Source organism: Limanda limanda, chromosome 21, assembly GCF_963576545.1.
Source record: "Limanda limanda chromosome 21, fLimLim1.1, whole genome shotgun sequence".
In the NCBI taxonomy this organism is placed as follows: domain Eukaryota; kingdom Metazoa; phylum Chordata; class Actinopteri; order Pleuronectiformes; family Pleuronectidae; genus Limanda; species Limanda limanda.
Window position 1 is genome coordinate 11,421,424 of NC_083656.1, and position 22,398 is coordinate 11,443,821.

At 41.3% G+C, this 22,398-nt stretch overlaps 1 protein-coding gene and 1 long non-coding RNA gene across 2 annotated transcripts in view; one reads left to right on the forward strand and one right to left on the reverse strand.

Moving 5' to 3' along the window:
• Window positions 1-5,014: 5,014 nt before the first annotated feature.
• LOC133027942 (uncharacterized) lies at window positions 5,015-18,892 on the forward strand. The gene is made up of 3 exons (XR_009683287.1): window positions 5,015-5,074; window positions 5,153-5,213; window positions 18,626-18,892. It is a non-coding gene; the product is annotated as an uncharacterized LOC133027942 (long non-coding RNA).
• The window catches only part of capn15 (calpain 15), a 36,801-nt gene continuing 32,783 nt past the window's right edge, over window positions 18,381-22,398 (reverse strand). Inside the window, exon 12 of the mRNA XM_061095120.1 lies at window positions 18,381-21,860. Within this exon, the coding sequence (XP_060951103.1) occupies window positions 21,683-21,860 (178 nt within the window). The 3' untranslated portion in view covers window positions 18,381-21,682. The remainder of the gene's footprint in view (window positions 21,861-22,398) is intronic.

Below are 22,398 nucleotides of genomic sequence, written 5' to 3' on the forward strand. Positions count from 1 at the left end.
TGGGACATCCCAGAGAATATGTAGTCCATTTTAGTTTCTATATGTTTCTCATATTTTCTCCTAAAATTCATTGAAAGAAATACATGAAAAAGGACTTAGTGCAAGTCATATTCAGAATCAGAATCAGAATCAGAATTCTTTTATTTGCCAGGTATGTTTGCACATATAGGAAATTGACTTGGTGTCGTTGGTGCACTGAACATAAAACAACAACATAAAAAAAACAACAATATATAAGAAATAGAATAAAATAAAATAAAATAGAATAAAGTAGAATAAGGTATATACATAGATACAGTAACAGAGTAACAGAGTTATGGGCACGTGCTGTGCGAAGGTGCAGAGATTGGTGATAGTGCCAGTAATATATAAGTTATAAATTATAAATTATGTGCAGGGAGATACCTCCATGACTGGTCCCGGTTTTTATTCCTTCGAGAAAAAAATCCATCCATCCTCCTTTTACCAATACTGCTTATCTATATATATGCTTATCTAAAATGCAAATTCCACACAGGATTGCCACGGCAACTTGCAACCTACTTGCTACATCACCATGCCACCCAAATAATAACACATGTATGATTGTATTAGCCATTAATATGACATAGTGTTTCTCCCTAAAGTCTCTCTGCAAACGGTCTCATCTCACCAATGATTACAAGTGGATTCTGTCAGGAAAATATGAGGAACGTATCAGACAAACAAAATGATCTCAACATAATGTTTGGACTGGAGAGATATTTAGTTTTAGCAGAAACTACGATGAAAGTATTTTGTTGACCCCTGTGGTTTGTTTTGTTGCCTTGCTGCAATAATATACATGTGTACTCCTGGTGTAGGTTTTGATCACTGCTGCAACAAATCCCATCTCTGACTTTAGCTTGTAGCAAAGAAAAAAATCTAAAATTCAATTACCACATTCGATTTAATTCAAATTTTACTGAAACTAAATGAACATTTTGAGCCTGTCTTTTCCTTTGAGGAACAGTAACTCGATGTCATCCAGCAGGACGCTGCACGGTCCAGTCAAATACCTAGAATACTTTGTGAGCCATGTTATTTTGTTATTTTTTTGCAGTTCCCCCTGTGATCATGGCAACAAAAGATAAAATAACCACGGCGGTGATAACTCTCCAGCATCGCTCAGCCCTGTCACAGAGTATTATCAAATGTTATCCACCGGTTTGGTGTCTGTAATGGCTCAGTCAGTCAAACTGGGCCTGGTACCAGGAACAACACACACACACCCCCCACTCCCCACCCTCAACAACAGCAGCGCCCTCTGAAATATCGCGTCCATTGGTTTTCAAGGCTTTGTGTGACAGACAGGCAGCAGAGAGAGGGGCTTGTGTGGACGGACAGACTGACAAATGAGAAGAAGCAGAGCGGCCTGGACACACAGATCAGATGTATGCACAAAAAGCTATTTCAGAACCGGAATAACATTTTTTTTTAAGCAATACTCATAAGGTTCTCCAGGATATGAGATTGTTTTTTTTTTTTCCGGTCTCCCAGTGAAAGAGCTCCACAGGCTGTGTTCCTTCCTATTATACATTGTGTTAATCTCAAGGCAGTGGTTGGAGTCCTTCCTCTCCGCATAGCTACAGAGGTGTAAAGCAGAGCAGGCTTGCCTATGTGCATTTAAAATACACACACACACACACACACACACACACACACACACACACACACACACACACACACACACACACACACACACACACACACAGACACACACACACAGTCTCCAGCCTGATGACAGAGACTCACGACCAGAGGATCACTTCCAGCCTCAGACAAGCGGAGGCTGCCCCGGGGAATGTTCTTTGCGTTGCGTCACCGTGCCTCATGCCCTTGACAATAAAAAAAAACCGATCCTCTATCCCCTGAACCCTGGCACCCTCACCCGCACCCCCGCCTCCCCCTGTTTACATGTCACATGATCTATTTACTTGTCTTGACATAAGGGGAAATAACAGGAGGGGGAGAAATGTGATCATCACAGACACACACGCACACCTAACCCTAAGCCTCCACACACATGTTTGTACTTCTATCTTAGTGAGGTCACTCATTGACATGATGTACTCCCTAACCCCTTACCCTCACCGTAACCATCCAAACTAAATGCTGGACCCTAACCCAAAAGCCAAGTCTTTTAACCCTCAAACAGCCCTTGGAAAAAGTGACGACTGGTCAAAATGTCCTCATTTACCAAAAATGTCCTCATTCTGATTGGTCTGTGCATCAAACAGTCCATAAAGAGATATCAGTAGAGGTTCTCTCTCTCTCTCTCTCTCTCAAACAGACACAGACACAGACACAGACACAGACACAGACACAGACACAGACACAGACACACACACACACACACACACACACACACACAGACACACACACACACACACACACACACACACACACACACACACACACACACACACACACACACACACACACACACACACACAGACACACACTTTTTGCTGGAGGTTTTTTAGAATCATGTCTGCAACTCCTTTCACATTCAATTTCTAGTTATTGTGATGTGAACTGCATTTACCTCCAGGCGTCTCGCAGCCATAAAACCTTCTACTTGGCTCGAGAACAGCACAATAAATACTTTATCACACTTAGACACTGTTTTGGCGTCTCAACGCTCCTCGTTAAAAACACAACAACTGTGTTTCATCCACTTTCCAGGAACTCTGCATCTTTTCAATTTCACATCGAACGTCGCCGGGGATAGATTTTTGCCTCATCACGTCATCAGACGAAAATTGAATGGCCTTTTATCTAATTAGTTCCCTGGGATCTGCAGAGCGTCTGGGAAATGCATGCACGGACTGAACAGATTTCCCACCGGAGGGCAGATCTTTCTGTCCTCACACATCTGACCCCGACAGATAAGAGGCCCACCACTGGTGATCTGGCCAAAGCATGATCAGTCAGACTGCCATCATGTCACCACACACACACCAAGACACACAGTGTTAGTTTGTACCTGTGATCCCAGACGAGCAGCGTGGATCCTAGAGGATTCTGTGAGTTTTTCTCGGCTGAGTACAGAGGAAGCAAAGTGACTGACAGCTCCTTATGCTGGATGTGAGCAAGTCATGGAGCCCTCACCTCCTCTGATGGAGTCTTAAAAAACCCACCCCCCGACAGAGCCAAAATTGGGGAGGGTGCAGAGTGCTCCTGGCATCTGAGGTTAGAGGGCGGGGGGAAAGGGAGCTGGATGGGTTAGGGGAGGTGGGTTTGGCCTAAGAGGAAGGTGGGGGCCGCTAAGGAGAGGAGTGGGGAGCAGGACAGATGCACATTCTGAGAAAAAGCTGGGTGGGGTGGAGTGAAGGGAGAAGAGGGGGAGACCTGAGGTATGGCAAGCCGATTGAGCATTTATTCAAAATCCTTGATATCAAATTTCAGTCCCCTCCACTAGTTCGGTCTTTGTCTGCACTAGTTGGACGTTTGGTCGCACTAGTTCAGCATCTTACTGAACTAGTTGAAAAAAAAATCTAACTAGTCACTCTTTTTCAGCAACTAGTGGCACTTTTGGTCAACTAGTTACAACAGAAACCTTACTAGTAACACTGTGCGCTGCACTAGTAGAGCCAAAGTCTCCACTAGGGGGCTTTTTGCTGTACTAGTGGCCCTCTGGACCGAACTAGTAAGGCTGAAAGTGTTACTAGCTAACAAGTGAGCTGCAAAAGCTCTGACATGTAAGCTAGTCAAACATGGATTCAGCTCACTTGTTAACTAGTGGCCTCCAATTTGCTGCAGTAGTTAACTAGTGGGAGCCCAAATGCACACTTGCAAACTAGTGCAGCCAAAATCTTCACTAGTTAACTAGTTAACACCTTTTTTGCACCTTGCTAGCTAACTAGTGAGGTGCAAAATGTTTACTAGTAAGCTAGTGGGCTTGAAATGTGCAGTAGTTTGCTAGTTGCAGTGTTTTTTGACTGTACGAGCTAACTAGTGAGGCTGTAAGGGCTTACTAGTATGCAAGTGGCAGCCAAAATGCCTACTAGCTCACTTGTTACACTCCTGGACACACATGCAAATGAGGGGATTAAAATCGAAGCTTCCTATTGGCTCTCCAGCAAGAGCTCCACCCAGCAGAAATTTAACCCTATAAAGCCTGATGAGGTTTCACTGCTGTGAACGGCCAGCTCCTTGGTTACTATCCAAACAGAATAAAGCACGTACATGTGTGTGTGCGTCAGATTCATTATTTTTTTTGAACAACAATGAAACAAAGGTGAAAATGTTTTAGCACTTATTCTTATTTTGAACAGATTCCTAATAGATGTACAGAAAAGTCAAATCTCAGCTCTAGATGAACATTATTAACAGCTTAATCAAAATATCCAATAAATCGTGGTACTTTACAGAAAACACTTCAAGTCATAATCTATATTCAATCTAATAAGTGACAGGGTTTTCAGTCCGTGAATCCAATAGTTTTCCCTCCTGCCTCTTTGAAAATCCCACATCAGTAAAGTCCATTTCAATTATATTCTGCTGGCATTACAGGCGCCTGTACTGCCTGCAGAATATAATTGAAATGGATACAAAAAAATTATCTGAAGGTGCAGAAATTATCCAAATACAGGAATATTCCATTGTAGGCCCACTGAAGGTATAATGCTATTATATTATGAATAACTAATCTGATTTTATTTGGAGGTCAGTGTATGTTGATCTGCTGCAGTATTTGCTATCGCCAGTAGATGGCAGAGTAGATTTTCTTTACTACTTTTCAATTGAAAACTTGTATTATACAAATGAATAAGGAAATGACTAAACTAGTGATAATACAATACTGTGTTCATAGGAATTACACATCTGTTAACATCCAGAACGCTATTTCATATATCTTAGGATGTCAACCATTTACTGTATCATAAAACATGAGCACACATGAGCACTGCTTCCATTTTTAACCTAAGGAGTAGTATAACCACCCACCAAAGGGGGGCGCACTATGCGTTTTAGCAAATGGAACCCCCCACGAACAAGAAGCCCTTTTCTCCTAGGATTTCTTCATGATACCTGAAGGTCCCGGATTTCGGTATGAGATAACATTAAACACTCGAAATATTAACATAGTCTACCTGTTATTATACTAATAAGGTTATTTTTTAACTAGACGTCCAACTTGAGAGTGTCAACGGAAGTGATTCCATAGTTATCTGCTACTGAAAACTCAGGTGAGTGAGCATACAAGTAGTCACTGCTAGTCACGATTAGCATCATGCTAGCGAACTATTAGCATCATGCTAGCGAACGTGGGCAAGAACTAATACTGCTGTTAAGATGCTATTTGAAAGATTACCTCTTTAAAACCAATCGGAGTAATAATATAGTGATTATTAATGTTACAACGAACTTTAGGCAGCCTGTTAAAATAGTATGCCACTAAGTGTTTAAGGTTCAGCCACGCAGCTTATGTTAAATAGCAAATAGATATGGTTTAATATGCAAGTGCACTGCAGGTGCATATAATTTGAAAAGCCAATTCATATGTGAATGAAGTTCAAGTTATACTGTGAACTATTGTCATGTTTAGTTTCAAGTATAGTGACATGATATTGTAATGATGTTATCATATAACATATTAATGAAAAAGGATAAGCCCTTTGTTTAGTGACGTGCAATAGTCAACTAGTTGCGTACACATGTCGACTAGTGAGCAGTTTTGTCCAACTAGTGAGATGATAAACTCAACTAGTGGGCCCAAAATGTCAACAAGTTGGACAAATAGCCCAACATGTCGATCAAATGTCTTACTAGTTGCGTACAGTCGTTCACTGGTTCTGAGTACAGCTCAACTAGTTGAAGAAAATGCCCAACATGTAAGAAAAATGTTCAACATGTTCGGTCAAAGTCCCTACATGTTCTGTTCAGAGTCGAACTAGTGAGACAAAATGTCTTTCACTAGTCACCTAGTCAGGGAAACATCAGTGTCACTCGTTAACTAGTGGCTCTTTTTGGACCTTACTAGTTAACAAGTGAAATAATGTGACTGTAACTAGCTCACTGGTACGGCAAAAAAAGACCCTAACAAGCTCACTAGTGGACTTTTAGGCTTCACTAGTATGCAAGTGAGCCATTTAGAGCCTCATCAGTTAACTAGTAAGGTATAAAACAACCTCACTAGTTTGACTAGTGGACAATTGTGCCTCACTAGTTAACATGGAAACTGCCAATGCAGCCACTACTGAGCTAGTGGGGCGCAAATGTCCACTAGTTAACAAGTGGACTGTAAGCAAATGAGGCAGGCGGGACAAGGATTTTGATTGGTCAGTGTTCAAACTGTGTTTCAAAGCCTTAAAGTGCCAGCTCTGAATAGTTGCTTCAGTTTTAGGAGCACTCATTTCAGGAGGTGTGTTCATAAGTTTTATTGTGTTATATTATGAAATGCCAATTAAATGAAAGCTTTGTGGAAGATTAAATGTCCAACAGCTTAATGCACACATGAGAAGCAAAATTTATGTAACATCAATATTATATTTATACTGACGTCTGTAAATACACACTTAAATATATTTCCCATATTATAACACTCATTCTTGCCAGAAGTGCCTTTTGATTACTTAATGCTTTATGTACTAATTTCTAGATTTTTACAAGATATTAGAATATCTTGTAACTGAAATCTAACAATGTTTCACATCCAGCCATACCAGTTAATCAATTGAATCTTGTACCACTTTATATTATATTGATAAGTCAGATGGACAGATAGATCTTGATTACCATATTAAACAATCAATCATGATGCAGCACTTGATTCGTAATTTCGACTTCATTATTCTGATTATATCCTTATATAGCACACTCTGCACATATTGAGGCTGAAGGGGCTTTTGTGCACATTTACATGGTCAAATATAGCCAGAAGGGGGCGGCAAAAACACAGAGCTTGAAGGCAGGTACTCTGTTATCATGAGCGGGACATCTCAGGACAATCCTACTGACAGTAGTTTTAATACAGTTATTAATCGAGTTCTAAACGCGCTTGATACTGCGAGACGGGAACTGGGTTCCCGGAGGAACGAGGACAACCTGCTGTCAGTGACTAGAAGCACGTTTCGGAGGCGGAGAAGAGCAGGCCACATGGCAGGTAAGTTTAGGCTAACTGTTACCTAGCATTCTAAAAGTAGGATTTGTATCAGTTTAAAACGTTTACTGAGTTCATTTCAATATTGTCCTTTTCACTGTCACTTCTAACTTTCAAGTGGCTTCTGAAGTCATTATGTAAGGTGTTTTTCACGACCTGTTAGAGCTAGAACAGTTAGCTAGCGTTAGCATTAGCTTGCTGTTCTAGCCTAAAAAAAGTAATGTGGTGATGGGAGAAAACTTTATCGTCATTTCGTTATCAACGTGCGCGATAGAATAGGGAGAAAAGAGAAGTAACAGCGCACCCACAGACCCCATTTCTTCTCTCTCTCTCTCTCTCTCTCTCTCTCTCTCTCTCTCTCTCTCTCTCTCTCTCTCTCTCTCTCTCTCTCTCTCTCAGCGCGCGAACGTTAGAGACTCAGAGAGGAGCAGAGCCCTAGTGGTTATATGAATGCAATACTGGATCATATTATCATGGGAATACTAATATAACTTTTGGAGAAGCTCCTCTTTCTTATCACCACATGAATATGATAACTTGATTATACAGTGCTTCAAGGGGGACAAGCTTCTTGATGTCAGAGGGGTTTTCAGATTTTTTTTGTAGTTATTAAATATGAGGTGCTGTACTGTCGACAGGGACATAACAGCAGAGAGAATACAACCTATCATATGACTAGTAACATGTATGTCTGGGGCTCAGACATAAGAAAATGGTCATGCATATGTTTTCTCCTGGCCAAACTGTACTCAGCGAAGTAAAAGTGAAATTAAAATTCCTAATTTCATATAGGTGCTACTGGCAAAGTTGTATAACCACATTGTTTTTTGTACAGAAGCATCTGCAAATAGGACACCCGGTCTTTGGCGAGTAAGGCTCTTCCTGCTGCAAAATGCAGACCAAGCTGTCCTTCCCTCATACACCGAATGCTGCAAACTAAGCACAATCGGCTTAGGTAACGTTAATGTACACACTCTGTTGATATTTATGTGAGCATGAACTTCAATCTTATTTATTTATTTAAACAGGAATTGTACTTCCATCAACAGCTGATCTGCAAGTGTTGGATATAAAGTGTATTTACATCTCTTTGGCCAGTGTGCAATGTGAAAAAACAATGAAAGGCACTAATTTGCTGCAAGAGATAAATGCATCAAAATGCATATCAGAGTATAAATATATAAAACCTCAGCCTACGTATACGTACAGTCTTACATCTTTAAAGTGACATGATTTCATTATCCCATTTATCTTGCACGTATAGTGAGTGACTAATTTGGTCAATCAAACACCGTAAAAATCCAAACAATAAATTTGATCATGAAGCCCTTGTTGTGTATATAGCACAGATATTGACATCATGTGCTCAATACATAACAAATAAACTTATTTATAGAGCACATTTAAAAATGACAGAAGTTGACCAAAATGCTTTACAGAGATAAAAAATAGCTTGAAGATAATAACAATCGAACAAATATATAAAACACTGAAATGATCACTGATCAAATTGCGGCACAAGCAACAGATAAAATACCAAAATAAAAAAGCCAGGATGTATTCAAGTAAGTCATTGTGATGACAATCTGAAGGCTAAAGATAAGAGATTGGTCTTAATACAGGTTTTTAAAGACATCAATGAGAGATCTAATTGTTAGAGGCTAACAATTCCACAATTTAGGGCCAACACGGAAAAAGCCTGATCACCTATGGTTTTTAACTTTGTGAGTGGAATGGTAACTGTTGAGTGGTCAGTGGATCTTAGGGGGTGAGGCGAAATAGGGGATGAGTAGTTCATTGGCAGGGCCAAAGGTTATGACTTAAGTTTGGTTGAGCTGAAGGACATCCTCAATGCAATTTAAAGTGGAGTTCACACAGCATGGCTCACCAAATATACAATAAGGCTTCGATTTAACTGTTAGTCAATAGCTAATAAGACACAGTACTTTGATTCAGTATATTGACATCATATTGACACTTTTTTTTTTTTTTTTTTTCCAGGTGGCCCGAGTCATGTGAGTGTCCTACAACTATCATGGACCCTTTCCGAATTAAACAATTACATTTGCCAGAGCTTTCCAGCAGTCAGCCTCAATGTAATTGGATTTCAGCTGGCAAGAGCTGATAAGAGCAGGGTACTCACAATAATTCAGGCAAATACATTGAAGGAGCTGAAGGCAGTTGTTGGAAGAAGCCGGCTTTATATAATTCCCCAGGCAAATATAACAATGCCTGTACAGGTAAGATTTTGTTGTTCTTTTTGGCCAACACTCCTTTTGAATATTAGCACCTTGATAATAATGACTAATTAGGCCCTTTGTTTTGTCCATCTAGGTCTCAGAAGCTGAAATCAGTCTACCAGGTCCATCCCAATCCGCCGCATCAACATCAGCCATCACACCTCCGGCCTCACTCCCTGTCCCTCAGGTCACAGAACCTGTTCCTACTGAGCCTGATGGAAGCTCATCACACGTAAGTTATTGCAAAACAATAATATATTTTAGGGCTCCAAACTGCGACCATATTTTTTATGACTAGGTCATATATCATGTGAAACACCAGGAAGGAGCGAGGGGTTGATACCGAGACCTGGTATTAAAAGGGTCCTGGGGCTAAATTATTAAAGGTTAAAATATGATTGTGTAGAGGGAAAAGTTAGTCTGGAGCCCTTTATTTTGAATGTTGTTTTGATTATTCATATTAAAGTAAAGAGCAATCTTAATGTTGAAGAGTGGGTTAAAAAGCCATCTGTTCAATTTTCAAATCTAACCTCAATAAAAGACAGTTGGAATAAATGCTAAATCTTGTCAATCAACAGGAGGCAAGTTTGGATCCATCAGAGTGGCTAAATGCTGGGACCCCAGAAGTAAGAATCTGGACGAATATACTGTAGTTAAATTTTTCTTCAAATGTGGTATTAAATATATTATTCAAATATTGATGTGTTTAGATATTATTATTTCATGCAGTCTTTGTACTTTCAAGGTGTTTTATAGAAGATCAAGGGTGGCACCACTGATCAGGTACAGTATATTCAAGTTTACAAAGTAGAACCATGTGTGACACTTCTTTTTCCACCCATAAACACTGTCAATACTCATCTACTACATATATTTTACAGAGAGGTTTGAAATTAGTTTTTGACAAGCCTGAATATGTAATACTGACACTTTGAATGAACAAAATCTGATTTGTTTAGTACTCCCATCAATGACTTCCTCATGGACTCAGAGGATGGGGATGAGGACGAGGACGGGAGTCTTTCAATTCCCATGGAAAGTGACGGTCCTCCATTGGTAAGTTTTATTTAATTTTGTGCATTCAAGAGTAGTGGTAGGTTTTTTATTAAAGAATTTTTCATTACATCCACGTACTTACAATGAAAAAAATTGTATATTGCCCGTTTTTTCAATGATGCATGATGTACTTCATACATTTTATATACTTTAGGAAGAAGTGGATCTTGGAATCTTTTTGAATAAATACCATGAGGATCACCTTTGTGGTGGCCTGGGATCCACCATCTCCATCAGGAGGAAGAGGCTTCTGGAGGGGGCTATGAAGGCCATCTCCAGAGTCAATTTCTCTTGGACACACTCACCTCATATTGAGTTTGTGGGAGAAGAGGCTGATGACATGGGGGGGCCACAGCGAGAGTTTTTCAGGTCTGAATACCTCAAGTAATTTATTAAATGTAGAATAATTTTTTTTGCATGTTTTCAGGTTAACTGCACAGTAAAACAAATTCTTATATTTCTCTTTTCTGTTGATTTCTTCTAGACTCTTGATGATAGAGGTTCAGACCTCTCTGGGAATTTTTGAGGGAAAGGCCGGCCAGGTCTTTCTCGCTTATGATCAGGCAGCATTGGACCAGGGGAAGTATTATAAAGCTGGCCAACTGATCGCCTGGTCTGTTGCCCACAGATGTCCGTGCCTCAAAGCCCTGGATCCCAGCCTCTTTCTGCTGATGTGTGGTCAGGATCCCCAACTGGACCAGTTTGACTGGCATGTGCTGCCTGACCCAGAGGTCCAAAGCAAAGTTGAAAGGGTGCTTATTATCATGTCAAGATTTATTGGGATTTAAAACCAAAAATTTGTTTTAAACTTCTGTTCAAAGTTGACAAAAGCATTAAACAGCGTTTATACTAAATGACTACTGCATGACAAATAATTGCTCAATCTGAAACTCCAGCAACATTGTTCTCACTCAGATTTCTCTCTAAGATACAACAGTGCAAGACTGCAGGGGACCTGACTGCACTTCAGCAGGAATTAGGTGACTGGATCGCTGAGTGCGGCGTCCCAGGGATATTCAGTGCATCATTAGCAGACATCCCAAGAATCTACTCCTATGTGGTGAAGCACTACATCTTCCTTCGGTAAACGCATACACAAATGAAATAAGCTTTATTGTACAACACAATAGTAGTCAAAAAGCATTGTGACTTGGTAATATTCAGAAGTTTGGAATCAGTGAGAAATGTTTATACATGTATTTGTTCATTTGGGACAGAGGTTAATACTTTTTTTATTAACCTATTATTTAATTATATGTACGTGTTATGTCTCTGTTGGTTTATAGAACGGCCAAGATGATCCATCAGTTCACTGATGGAGTGAATGCGTTTGGGCAACTGTGGGACATCGTAAAGGCAAACTGGATAGCGTTCCTGCCGTTATTTACAAACATGCAGGAACCGTTATCCAAGGAAGCCTTTAAGGCCATTTTCCTGTACAGCTACAGCAGTAGTGGTAGCAACGATCGTGATGCAGAGGAGGACACCATCTACTGCTGGGAGATGGTGCTAAACAAGATTGAATGTACATTGTATTCCTTTGGGAAAATTGTGCGGCAATAATTAGGAAATCTTATCAAAATAAATTACACAATACATTAACATAAAGGCACACTTGAAATGTACTATGAAAGATGGCAAATATTCATAGTATAATTTGGGGAATTTTTTCAGATTTCTAACAATGCAAGTTATGTTATGCCAATGTAGCCAAAGCCATTAGAGCAATGGCAACATTAAAGTTTTTATGTCATCAACTGTACCTTTTGTGTCAAACCTGAACTGTAAAGCCTGTCATGTTTATGAAGCCAGAACGAGACTGCAGGTCCAGACCACACTGCATTGTGTCCGGGTGCACAATGACATGCTGGAAACAGGGATATATTGCTGAACTCAGGTTTATTCCTGTGATATAACAAAAGAAGCTAAAAGGCTGTCACATGGATTTATCTCTTCCCATCAACACTCCTAACGCAGTCAAATACAGCGCAGACTGATGAGAGACTGAAACTTATGTGGTACATACTCCAACCCTCAAAATAAAAGCTCAACGTTTGTCAAAAAATTACAAAACAAAAGTAAAGAAATGCAAATTAATACTATACTCCCAATACCAAGAAAAAGTAACGTAAAACTGGTGAAAGATTTTGGTTTCAATTAATATTTATTAATTAATATACATTATAAAACTACACAAACCATAAGAACATTTTTAATTACTGAGGTTACTTACTATCTGTTACATTCACATAACCTACATTTTTGAGAAAGGGCTGGCATGAAATATAGTCTTGTTAGACAATCGATTTTATACATGAATGCAAATGTTACTTATATTTTACTTTTTTCATGGCAGACAAAGAAAGTGAACTAACCTATGAAGAGCTTCTAATCTTCATAACTGGAGCGGATGAGGTTCCGGCGCTGGGCTTCACAAACAAGCCCAGCATAGACTTTTTCCGGCAAGAGGAAGGCCAGCGTCGGATGCCATATGCATCAACTTGCATGATGTGCTTGTACCTGCCGAGAGGCATCACGGAGGAGGAGGAACTCCACCAGATGCTTTTTCAAGCACTTCGGGAATCGATGGGATTCGGCAAGGTTTAGTAACTTTCAGGGAGTAGTTTCATAATTTGTTAAAGAGTTGTGTGTGTTTGTTTGCTTGTTATGGTCACTAATAATATTACATGTTAACAATGTTCTGTTCATTGATAAAGTTTTGAATCTCCCTAGCACACACCTGATACTTTTCCTTTAAATTTGTTGTTGCATCCATTGCATTCTGCAGTTCCTGCTGTTGTTCAAGTTTTGTGTGTGCTTGTTTGTTTATTATGCTCACTAATAATGTTTCATGTTAACAATGTTCTGTTCATTGATAAAGTTTTGAATCTCCCTAGCACACACCTGATAATTTTGCTTTAAATTTGTTGTTGCATCCATTGCATTCTGCAGTTCCTGCTGTTGTTCAAGTTTTGTGTGTGTTTGTTTGTTTATTATGCTCACTAATAATGTTACATGTTACTAATGTTCTGTTCATTGATAAAGTTTTGAATCTCCCTAGCACACACCTGATACTTTTCCTTTAAATCTGGTGTTGCATCCATTGCATTCTGCAGTTCCTGCTGTTGTTCAAAGCTTAGGTTATTGAGTGGTGGTGACACAATAACTGCTCGTTCAAGATCTTCGCTATTCGCTTGTAACTGGGCAAGCTGTATGCCATGTCTTGCCAAGCCAGCTTCCAGATTTTCTTGGCTGTAAGGGTTATCTCCAAAGATGTTGTTGAGAGCTGTAGAGTCCTGCTCACTGTTGGCTAACATGCCCTCCATCCAAATTTGTGTTGGTGTATGGTTGTGAGCCGATCTGAGTCTATGGTTGTTCCAAGCGCGTCGGAAAAAGTCTAGACGTTTTTGGATTTCTGGCTTATACACTATTTGTAGTGCCATTATCTGAGTGTTACATTCAGGATTCAATATTTGTTCATCTTCAAACGAATGGAAAAGTGTGTAGAAGTAGTGCACAACCTGCAGGAAAACATCTCTCCAAAGACGTTCAATACGTTGGTTGTGCACCGACCGGCCTGTAATGTGCCTTGCATGTCCACCTTGTCCCTGCAGAAGGTTCATTAAAAGAGCAACCAGAGTGTTTTCCCCTCCGTGGTCTGATCTCACTCTGGAGGGTAACCCATAAAGGCAGGTGGCTCGAACAAAGTATGTCACAACTGTCAAAGCTGTGTTATCTGTGCTGCAGTTGATGTAAGTTATTAGTCTGGAGTTCCCGTCAATACCAGCATGCGTCACAAACCCCCACCTGTAAAACAATGGGGGGAAAAAGAATAATGGTTTACCTCATTACCTGTAAACAATTTTTACATTTTCACCAACAGATTCATAATAAATAAAAATGTTTTGGATGAGAAAAGATTGAGATTAAGAAAGTGGAAGAGGAAGGTGAACGAGGCTGGATTTGAAGAGGTCATATTACGTAAGAGTTGTACTTTAAACGCATGCGCAGTGAAATTGAGTGGTCACTAGCCATCCAATATGGCCCCTAATACTCCCACCAGTAAAAGAAATGCAAGAGCTGACCCCTGATTACCGAATTAGACGCATATGGCCATCTATGTGCCACAAACTATTCGGGAATGGCACATAGTATGTTCTCCTTGCCACTGTCTGGCTCCATCTCTGGGCTGCAGCAGCTGGATCAATGCGATTGAGGGTCTCTCGAACTCTTCTTCTTTGTACCACAATCCCGTCGGCATGCAGGTATGCCCTCATCATCTGAATGGAGTTCATAATTAAAGACAATTAGGATACAGCACATTTGTTATATAAGTGATACACATAACACCTACAAGCGAATATGTTGTAGAATGCTTACTTCTGAGCCTGATCTTGGAAACAGGCTGTGGAGTCTCCTGACGTGCTCCTCCAGGTTATCATCACTAATGGGAGTGAATCTCTTTCCCACTGAAAGCTGAAAAGACCTCATTTTTTTATGCAGGTATGAGGAGGAACAGCCCAACATCCTTGCCATGGCTCTCACTGTAAAGCCTTGAGTGAGAAGCAGCTCAATTTGCTCCCTTGTAATGTCCAGGGCAGGTCTCCCTCGTCTTCCTAAAATAGGGAAATAAAACAATTAAGGAATATCAATAAATGAATGATCACTATAATAGGCTAATTTAATTAAACATGTCATGAAGCCCAGACGAACAAGGACAAAGTTGGTTTGCTGTACCCCCTTCCTCTACCACAAATATTGTAATTATTCCACATCTTTTGTCTTCCTAAACACTCCAATTTTCCCAGGTTCAAGTTGAATTCACAATATGTCCTCAGCAAAGCCTGTATGCCCAGTAGTCTAGCTATATGTTAATGCATTTTAAAAGAACGGGTGATTAACAGAGTGGTCTATGTTGTATACTACAACAACAAAATATCAATACTATGCACACGTGGGGATGAGGTACGTATTTCATTTTAGCATCCCTTTCTACTATAAAATCAAATGAGTCCATATCTGACGAACAGAGACAGTTAAATATTTGTACATAAGTCAGCCTACCTGTATGCAAACGATGCGCTGCATGGGAACCAACACGGAGTGCATTGGATGCTGACGGCGCAGCAATGATATCTCTGAGATTTGTGAGACTCTGAAATATACCCTGCATAGCCTCAGGGCTAATATTAACTTCAACTCTTCTCAGGTTAGCAATAGAGTTGTCGATAGCATGCACTTCTCTGCGACCTGCAGATCCTTGGTGATATGCTTGTTCGATTGCAATACATCGTCTTCTGATACGTCTCAAGACGGCGTCCACCATGTTAAAACCAGATTTTCGTTTTAAACTGAGGCAAGTTTGGTGGGGGGTCTTGCAGCTGGTGGTTAGGGTGTAGGAAGCAGAGTGAAGGTGATTAGCATATGAAACAGTACATGGTTGACATCCTTAGATATGTGAAATAACGTTCTGGATGTTAACAGATGTGTAATTCCTGTGAACAGTGAACACAATATTTTATCATTAGTTTAGTCATTGCCTTATTCACTTGATATGGCAAGTTTTCAATTGAAAAGTAGTAAAGAAAAGCTACTCAGATAATTTACCACTGCCACCTCCTGGCGATAGTAAATACTGCAGCAGGTCAACATACACTGACCTCTAAACATAAATCAGATTGTTGTTCATAATATAATAGCATTATACCTTCAGTGGGCCTACAATGGAATATTCCTGTATTTGGATAATTTCTGCACCTTCAGATAAGTAGGTATCCATTTCAATTATATTCTGCAGACAGTACAGGCGCCTGTAATGCCAGCAGAAAATAATTGAAATGGACTTTACTGATGTGGGATTTTTTTAAAGAGGCAGGTTTTGACCTCTGGACACTCCCGAGTCTCCCGAGTCCTGGGACTATAAAAAACTTGAAATATCAAAACATGAATGGAGGAGGGGGCTGTATTGTATAGACCTGTTGTTAGGTTTCTGTTAATATGAGCCCTTCTACTAAAGTCGATGCTTTATTATGAAATGACTGGAGCGTGCCCAATAAAGTGAATCACTTCCAGTTCAGGTAAACACTGATGACGGCTGCGTGCGTTATTCCTCCGTGAAAGCAGGATATCGCTGCCCGGTTATTCAACCCTCAATGGTGGCAACCCTAACACCTGCACTGTGTTTAGTGATGATCATGTCAGTGCAGTTTGTGCTGCTGCTGTGATGCCAGTAATTAATATCGGTATTGAGACGGTATCACTCCCCTCAACAGGAGGAAGCTTGGACGTTTCCCTTTCCAGTAAGAGGAGGGAACACTATTGGATTCACGGACTGAAAACCCTGTCACTTATTAGATTGAATATAGATTATGACTTGAAGTGTTTTCTGTAAAGTACCACGATTTATTGGATATTTTGATTAAGCTGTTAATAATGTTCATCTAGAGCTGAGATTTGACTTTTCTGTACATCTATTAGGAATCTGTTCAAAATAAGAATAAGTGCTAAAACATTTTCACCTTTGTTTCATTGTTGTTCAAAAAAAATAATGAATCTGACGCACACACACATGTACGTGCTTTATTCTGTTTGGATAGTAACCAAGGAGCTGGCCGTTCACAGCAGTGAAACCTCATCAGGCTTTATAGGGTTAAATTTCTGCTGGGTGGAGCTCTTGCTGGAGAGCCAATAGGAAGCTTCGATTTTAATCCCCTCATTTGCATGTGTGTCCAGGAGTGTAACAAGTGAGCTAGTAGGCATTTTGGCTGCCACTTGCATACTAGTAAGCCCTTACAGCCTCACTAGTTAGCTCGTACAGTCAAAAAACACTGCAACTAGCAAACTACTGCACATTTCAAGCCCACTAGCTTACTAGTAAACATTTTGCACCTCACTAGTTAGCTAGCAAGGTGCAAAAAAGGTGTTAACTTGTTAACTAGTGAGGATTTTGGCTGCACTAGTTTGCAAGTGTGCATTTGGGCTCCCACTAGTTAACTACTGCAGCAAATTGGAGGCCACTAGTTAACAAGTGAGCTGAATCCATGTTTGACTAGCTTACATGTCAGAGCTTTTGCAGCTCACTTGTTAGCTAGTAACACTTTCAGCCTTACTAGTTCGGTCCAGAGGGCCACTAGTACAGCAAAAAGCCCCCTAGTGGAGACTTTGGCTCTACTAGTGCAGCGCACAGTGTTACTAGTAAGGTTTCTGTTGTAACTAGTTGACCAAAAGTGCCACTAGTTGCTGAAAAAGAGTGACTAGTTAGATTTTTTTTTCAACTAGTTCAGTAAGATGCTGAACTAGTGCGACCAAACGTCCAACTAGTGCAGACAAAGACCGAACTAGTGGAGGGGACTGAAATTTGATATCAAGGATTTTGAATAAATGCTCAATCGGCTTGCCATACTATGGGGGACACGTACACACACACACACACGCGCGCAGGACCAAATATATTCCTCAGATGTCACACACACTCGGCTGGGATGAGGGGAGAGATGAGAGGATGCAGGTGGAAGAGAAAAGAGGAGTTAGTGATAAGACACATCAGATAGGGGATTTCTCGAATCAGTGAATGTGAAGTAAACAAGTGTGCGATTGAATGAAAAACAATTTTGATGTGTTAATTTATTCTCTTTAGGTATCTGCAGCGTGACTGCTTTGACTTCAGTTCATTATTCTTTAAATGCAACAGCCGGGACGTGTAAAGTTTCAAAACCAATTTCAGTTTTTGAAAGATCTGCAGCTCGTCGGGTCATTTCTGTGAATCACAAGCAAACACAAGCCTCTCTGATAGTGTGAGACACATTTGAATGGATGAGTAACACAAAGAGTCAACAACACCCTCGAATGAGAAGAAAACCCTGTGTGATACATGAGATATTCACCATCTTGTCCACTGTTCTACAATGACAATAATGACAAACGTTGACTTTTAATTTAAAAAAATTTATTTGGTCCATCGGAACCTGAGATTGAAAATTAAACATACATAAGTTTTGTACACATATACACATATCCATCCCACAGAAAAGATCGTTAAAATATATCTCACATTCATCAGAGATCCAATTTTTCAGCATTAGGTTGTATTGTTTTTAATTTCTACTATTATACTTTTTGTCTTTTATTTTACAAGTTTAAAAGGGTCAGTTGATCTTTTTCAAATATTTTTTTAAATATTTTTTTTTGTGGCTTATATTTGCAGTCTGTACAATTTACAAGGAGGAAACCAGACATGGGAGAAGAGAGAAAAGAGAGAAAAGGCGTCGTGTCGGCCTCTTGAACCTTTTCCCCAGCTTGCCGCAGCCTCTTCAGCAGCAGGGGGCGCCGCTGAAGCACAGAAGAGTGCCCACCACAATTTCAACCAGGAGGGGAGTGAGTTCAAAAGACACAAGCAAGAGCAACAGTGGCAATAATGACACACAAAAAAAAATAAAAATGTATAAAACAAAAATCAATCTCAATGTAAATGTAAAGTGATTCAGCAGCGGCACTGAATAATGAGGTGCCTCGTCTTTGCAGGTGTTTCAGTGCACGTTCTCCTCCAGCTCGTCCCCCTGGGCTCAATCTACAGCCTTAAATTATCACATTCCTTTATTTGTCATTCATCGACGCAGTGATCATCAACAGCATTCATTAGACAACAGGCCTGCAAATCACTTATACGAATAAATTAGACGCTCCACAGCTGCTGGGGACATCTGGAAGTGGTCATTACACGTCCTGTATCTTTGGGAAAAAACTTATTTACAGTCACTTCAGCTTCAGGTTTCTTTCAAGAAAGGTTAACGCTGCTGTAGTAGTTCTCGTACAAATGAAGGTGTCGTGAATTTCAGCATTTGCTCAATTCAAGGTCGCAAAGTCGAGAGCCGAATCATCTCACGGAGGAACTCTTCACACCCACAACTTTATCGACACGCAAAATTAATTTCTTCTCCCAAAACAGTCATCGTCCTATCATAGTCCTCCAGGGATTTTCTTATCAAGTTTTTTTTCTTCTCATGTCACGATGATAATAGTAAGACATCGACTTGGTACTTGTCGTAGCACCCGCATTAGTCCTCCCTCTACATCCACGTTGCCATGGTGACGAGTGAAAGATCCTCAGCGAAAGATGACTAACGGCTTTGACAGCGGATAAATAGGAACAAACAACTGGGTGGGGCGGGCGTGAAACAGCTGCGGGGGGGAACACATCCTGAGAAGCGACGCAGACGAAAAAACTCAGAGAGAACTAAAGCGTTTTCTGTGTCACAACACGTCTCAGGAGTCCCTTCGTCTCTCTTATTGCGTGTGCATGCAGTCTGACAAAAATGGAGATTTGTTATTACACGAGGACTCGGTGCTGTCGCTAATGTGCTGTCAGTGTATTCTTGCGGGAGGACGGCCCAGATGCTGGCGCTGCACCCGAGCAAACAAAAGAGGGGTCCCTGACCTCCCAGAGTAAACTCTTAAAAGCTCCCCTGTGGCAGACTGAGTGTTCAAACAGCAAGTCGCTTCTCCAACTACTCGGCAAGTACTAACAGAATGCTCGCTGACCTTCTGTACCGGAAAGAACCAAACAAAAGGAGGCTCGAGGTGTCACGATGCAGAAGTGCAGGATTCAGCATGAAGTCACTCTGTAGGATGTGTGTTCAAATACGGATCAACTGACTCGCCTCCAGCATTTAGACCTCAAACTGAGGTGGAGAGAAATTCATTTCAGAGGGTAAAGACTAGTTTTTTTCTTCTCTGGAGCGATAAAAAGCCAAAATTGTAGATGGGGACACGAAGATGGGGATTTCATTATAGCTGATTACTGACATGCACATATGAGTTAGTTGCTACAACATTCTCCTTCTGTCAACCCCTTTGTAAAAGCCTCGGGATAATGTCTGAGTGAAGCCATGTGACAATAGTGCAGGAGATTCTCAGCAGGATTCAGTGGGCACGAGACATTTCTGACAAGCGAGAGATAGACATAGAGGACAACTCAGAAAGACAACATGACTTGAAAACTTTTGGTGATTAGGGTGCTGTAAACGAAAACTCTCTCTGCAGCCGAATTTATACGTCTCCTATGTCTCCTACATGCTGCTTGTTCTGTTGTTTTTCACCAGAGAATCTCCTGCTGCATTCTTCATACGTGAAAGTCAAACTCTGGAGAAAGCCTTGACCCCACTGTGCGGAAAATGTCCGGGATTCAAGTCTGAAAACGGCTTGTGTGTCAGTTCTCCTCAAGACAAAACCTCCTAAAGCAAAACACCGCCGTCTACACCTCCATCTACACCACATCCTTCCCAGTGAGCGTTTCTTTATACGAACAAACAGAGATAAAGAGATTCCAGCTACCACACACACCTGTCACTGAATCAGCCTGAGGTTTCTGCTGCACTCCAGCCAGCTGTAAAGGTTGTGAGTTTGGTCCTGAGCTACAGAGCGCTTTGACAGCACTGCGGTGATGGAGAGTGTTGACTCACAGTACTGATATGAATGATGGCTTGTTCGACGATCTCGAAAAAAAACACAAATATGGACAAAACGGCAACAAAGGTCATGTATTGAAGAAGTAAGACTGATACCGACTGAGTGTATTGTTTAAAAACAAAAAAAAAAAAAACATGTGTAACCAAGAGTAAAACTCGAAGTTGGGTTTGGCTCATTAAGTACCGCATCAAGGACAGGGTGAGACAAATCCCACTGAAGTATCCCACTTTGTTAACTGTCTCTGTGCATCACATGGGGGTGTGGGGGGGTGTCCGATCGTTGCAGGCATACGGCTCAGTAGTTACAGCGCCCCACCCTGGGCTTTGTGAAGCTGGGTCGTCTCCGAGCGTATGAAAACCCGGGGCTGACATCCGTGCCACATACAGCGCTTGTACAAAATACCTCCAGAATTCAGAGTGGATCCTCTCCGATGACTTGGTAAAATAATCGTCCTGCGAGTACGTCCCTGTCACTCCACGTGGCCCGCTTCCCTAATTTATTCCTGACATGGCACATCCACTTGGCAAGGGACAGAGTGCACGAGGGCCGGATGAAGATTTCAGCATTTGCGGAGCATTGGGAGGAGGGGGTGGGGGGGGAGAGCGCATAAATGCTGCCCGTTCATGCTATACATTCATGTGTGTGTCCATCCAAAAAAAATGGTACACACAAATACACATCTGTCTGTGTTTCAGGGCTGCGCACGCCACTCGCCCGCCCCGGTCTGGTTTTCCAGTGGTCTTGACAGTTCATTGATGTGGAGTCTGCGTATGTACAGGGGGAAAGTGGGCGGTGGTCATAGCGGCCGGGGCCGGTGCAGGCCGTCGATGTCTGGCGTGAGCTGCGGGCTGTGGGTGGCCTTGGTGGGGGTCCAGTCCCCCAGAGAGGCCTGGGCTGCCTTGCGGTGAGCGAGCCGGTGTGTGATGGAGAAGCCGGCGTTCCCTTCCAGCTGCGACAGCACTACCAGCACCTGCCTGCAGAGGGAGACATTGCAACAAGGACGTCAAGCTGCTGAGAGGCACATCACGGCTAATCAGGCACATCAAGGCCAAGCAGGCACACGCTGAGCATTCCGAGCACAAGTATGATGATGATTATGTGAATGATAATAATAAGGTGGCGTATTCAACTTATTGGTGTGAGGAAGGTGGTCTGAATTTGATATTTGCTTCCCCAGCTGGATTCATATTTTCTTTGGATCCTCCAACCACACTCCTGTGACATATTTCATCCTGAACATAATTGCCCTGCAGCCTAATGCTTTCATCTTCTCTACACACTGAATAATATCGAGTGAGTAAAAACAGAGTGATATTGCAGCGTCGAGTGTTTTTATCAAGTAAGTTGACATAATCTTCTTGTTCGACGAGAGGAGACGACATTAAAAGACATGGTCCTCATGCATGGGGACTCTTTACAGTTGCCTATTACGCGGGACATAACTTCCAGATGATAAGGTCGTAAATTTGCGCTAATGTGCGCAGGAATGCGTCCGTACGTCTGCAGCATTCA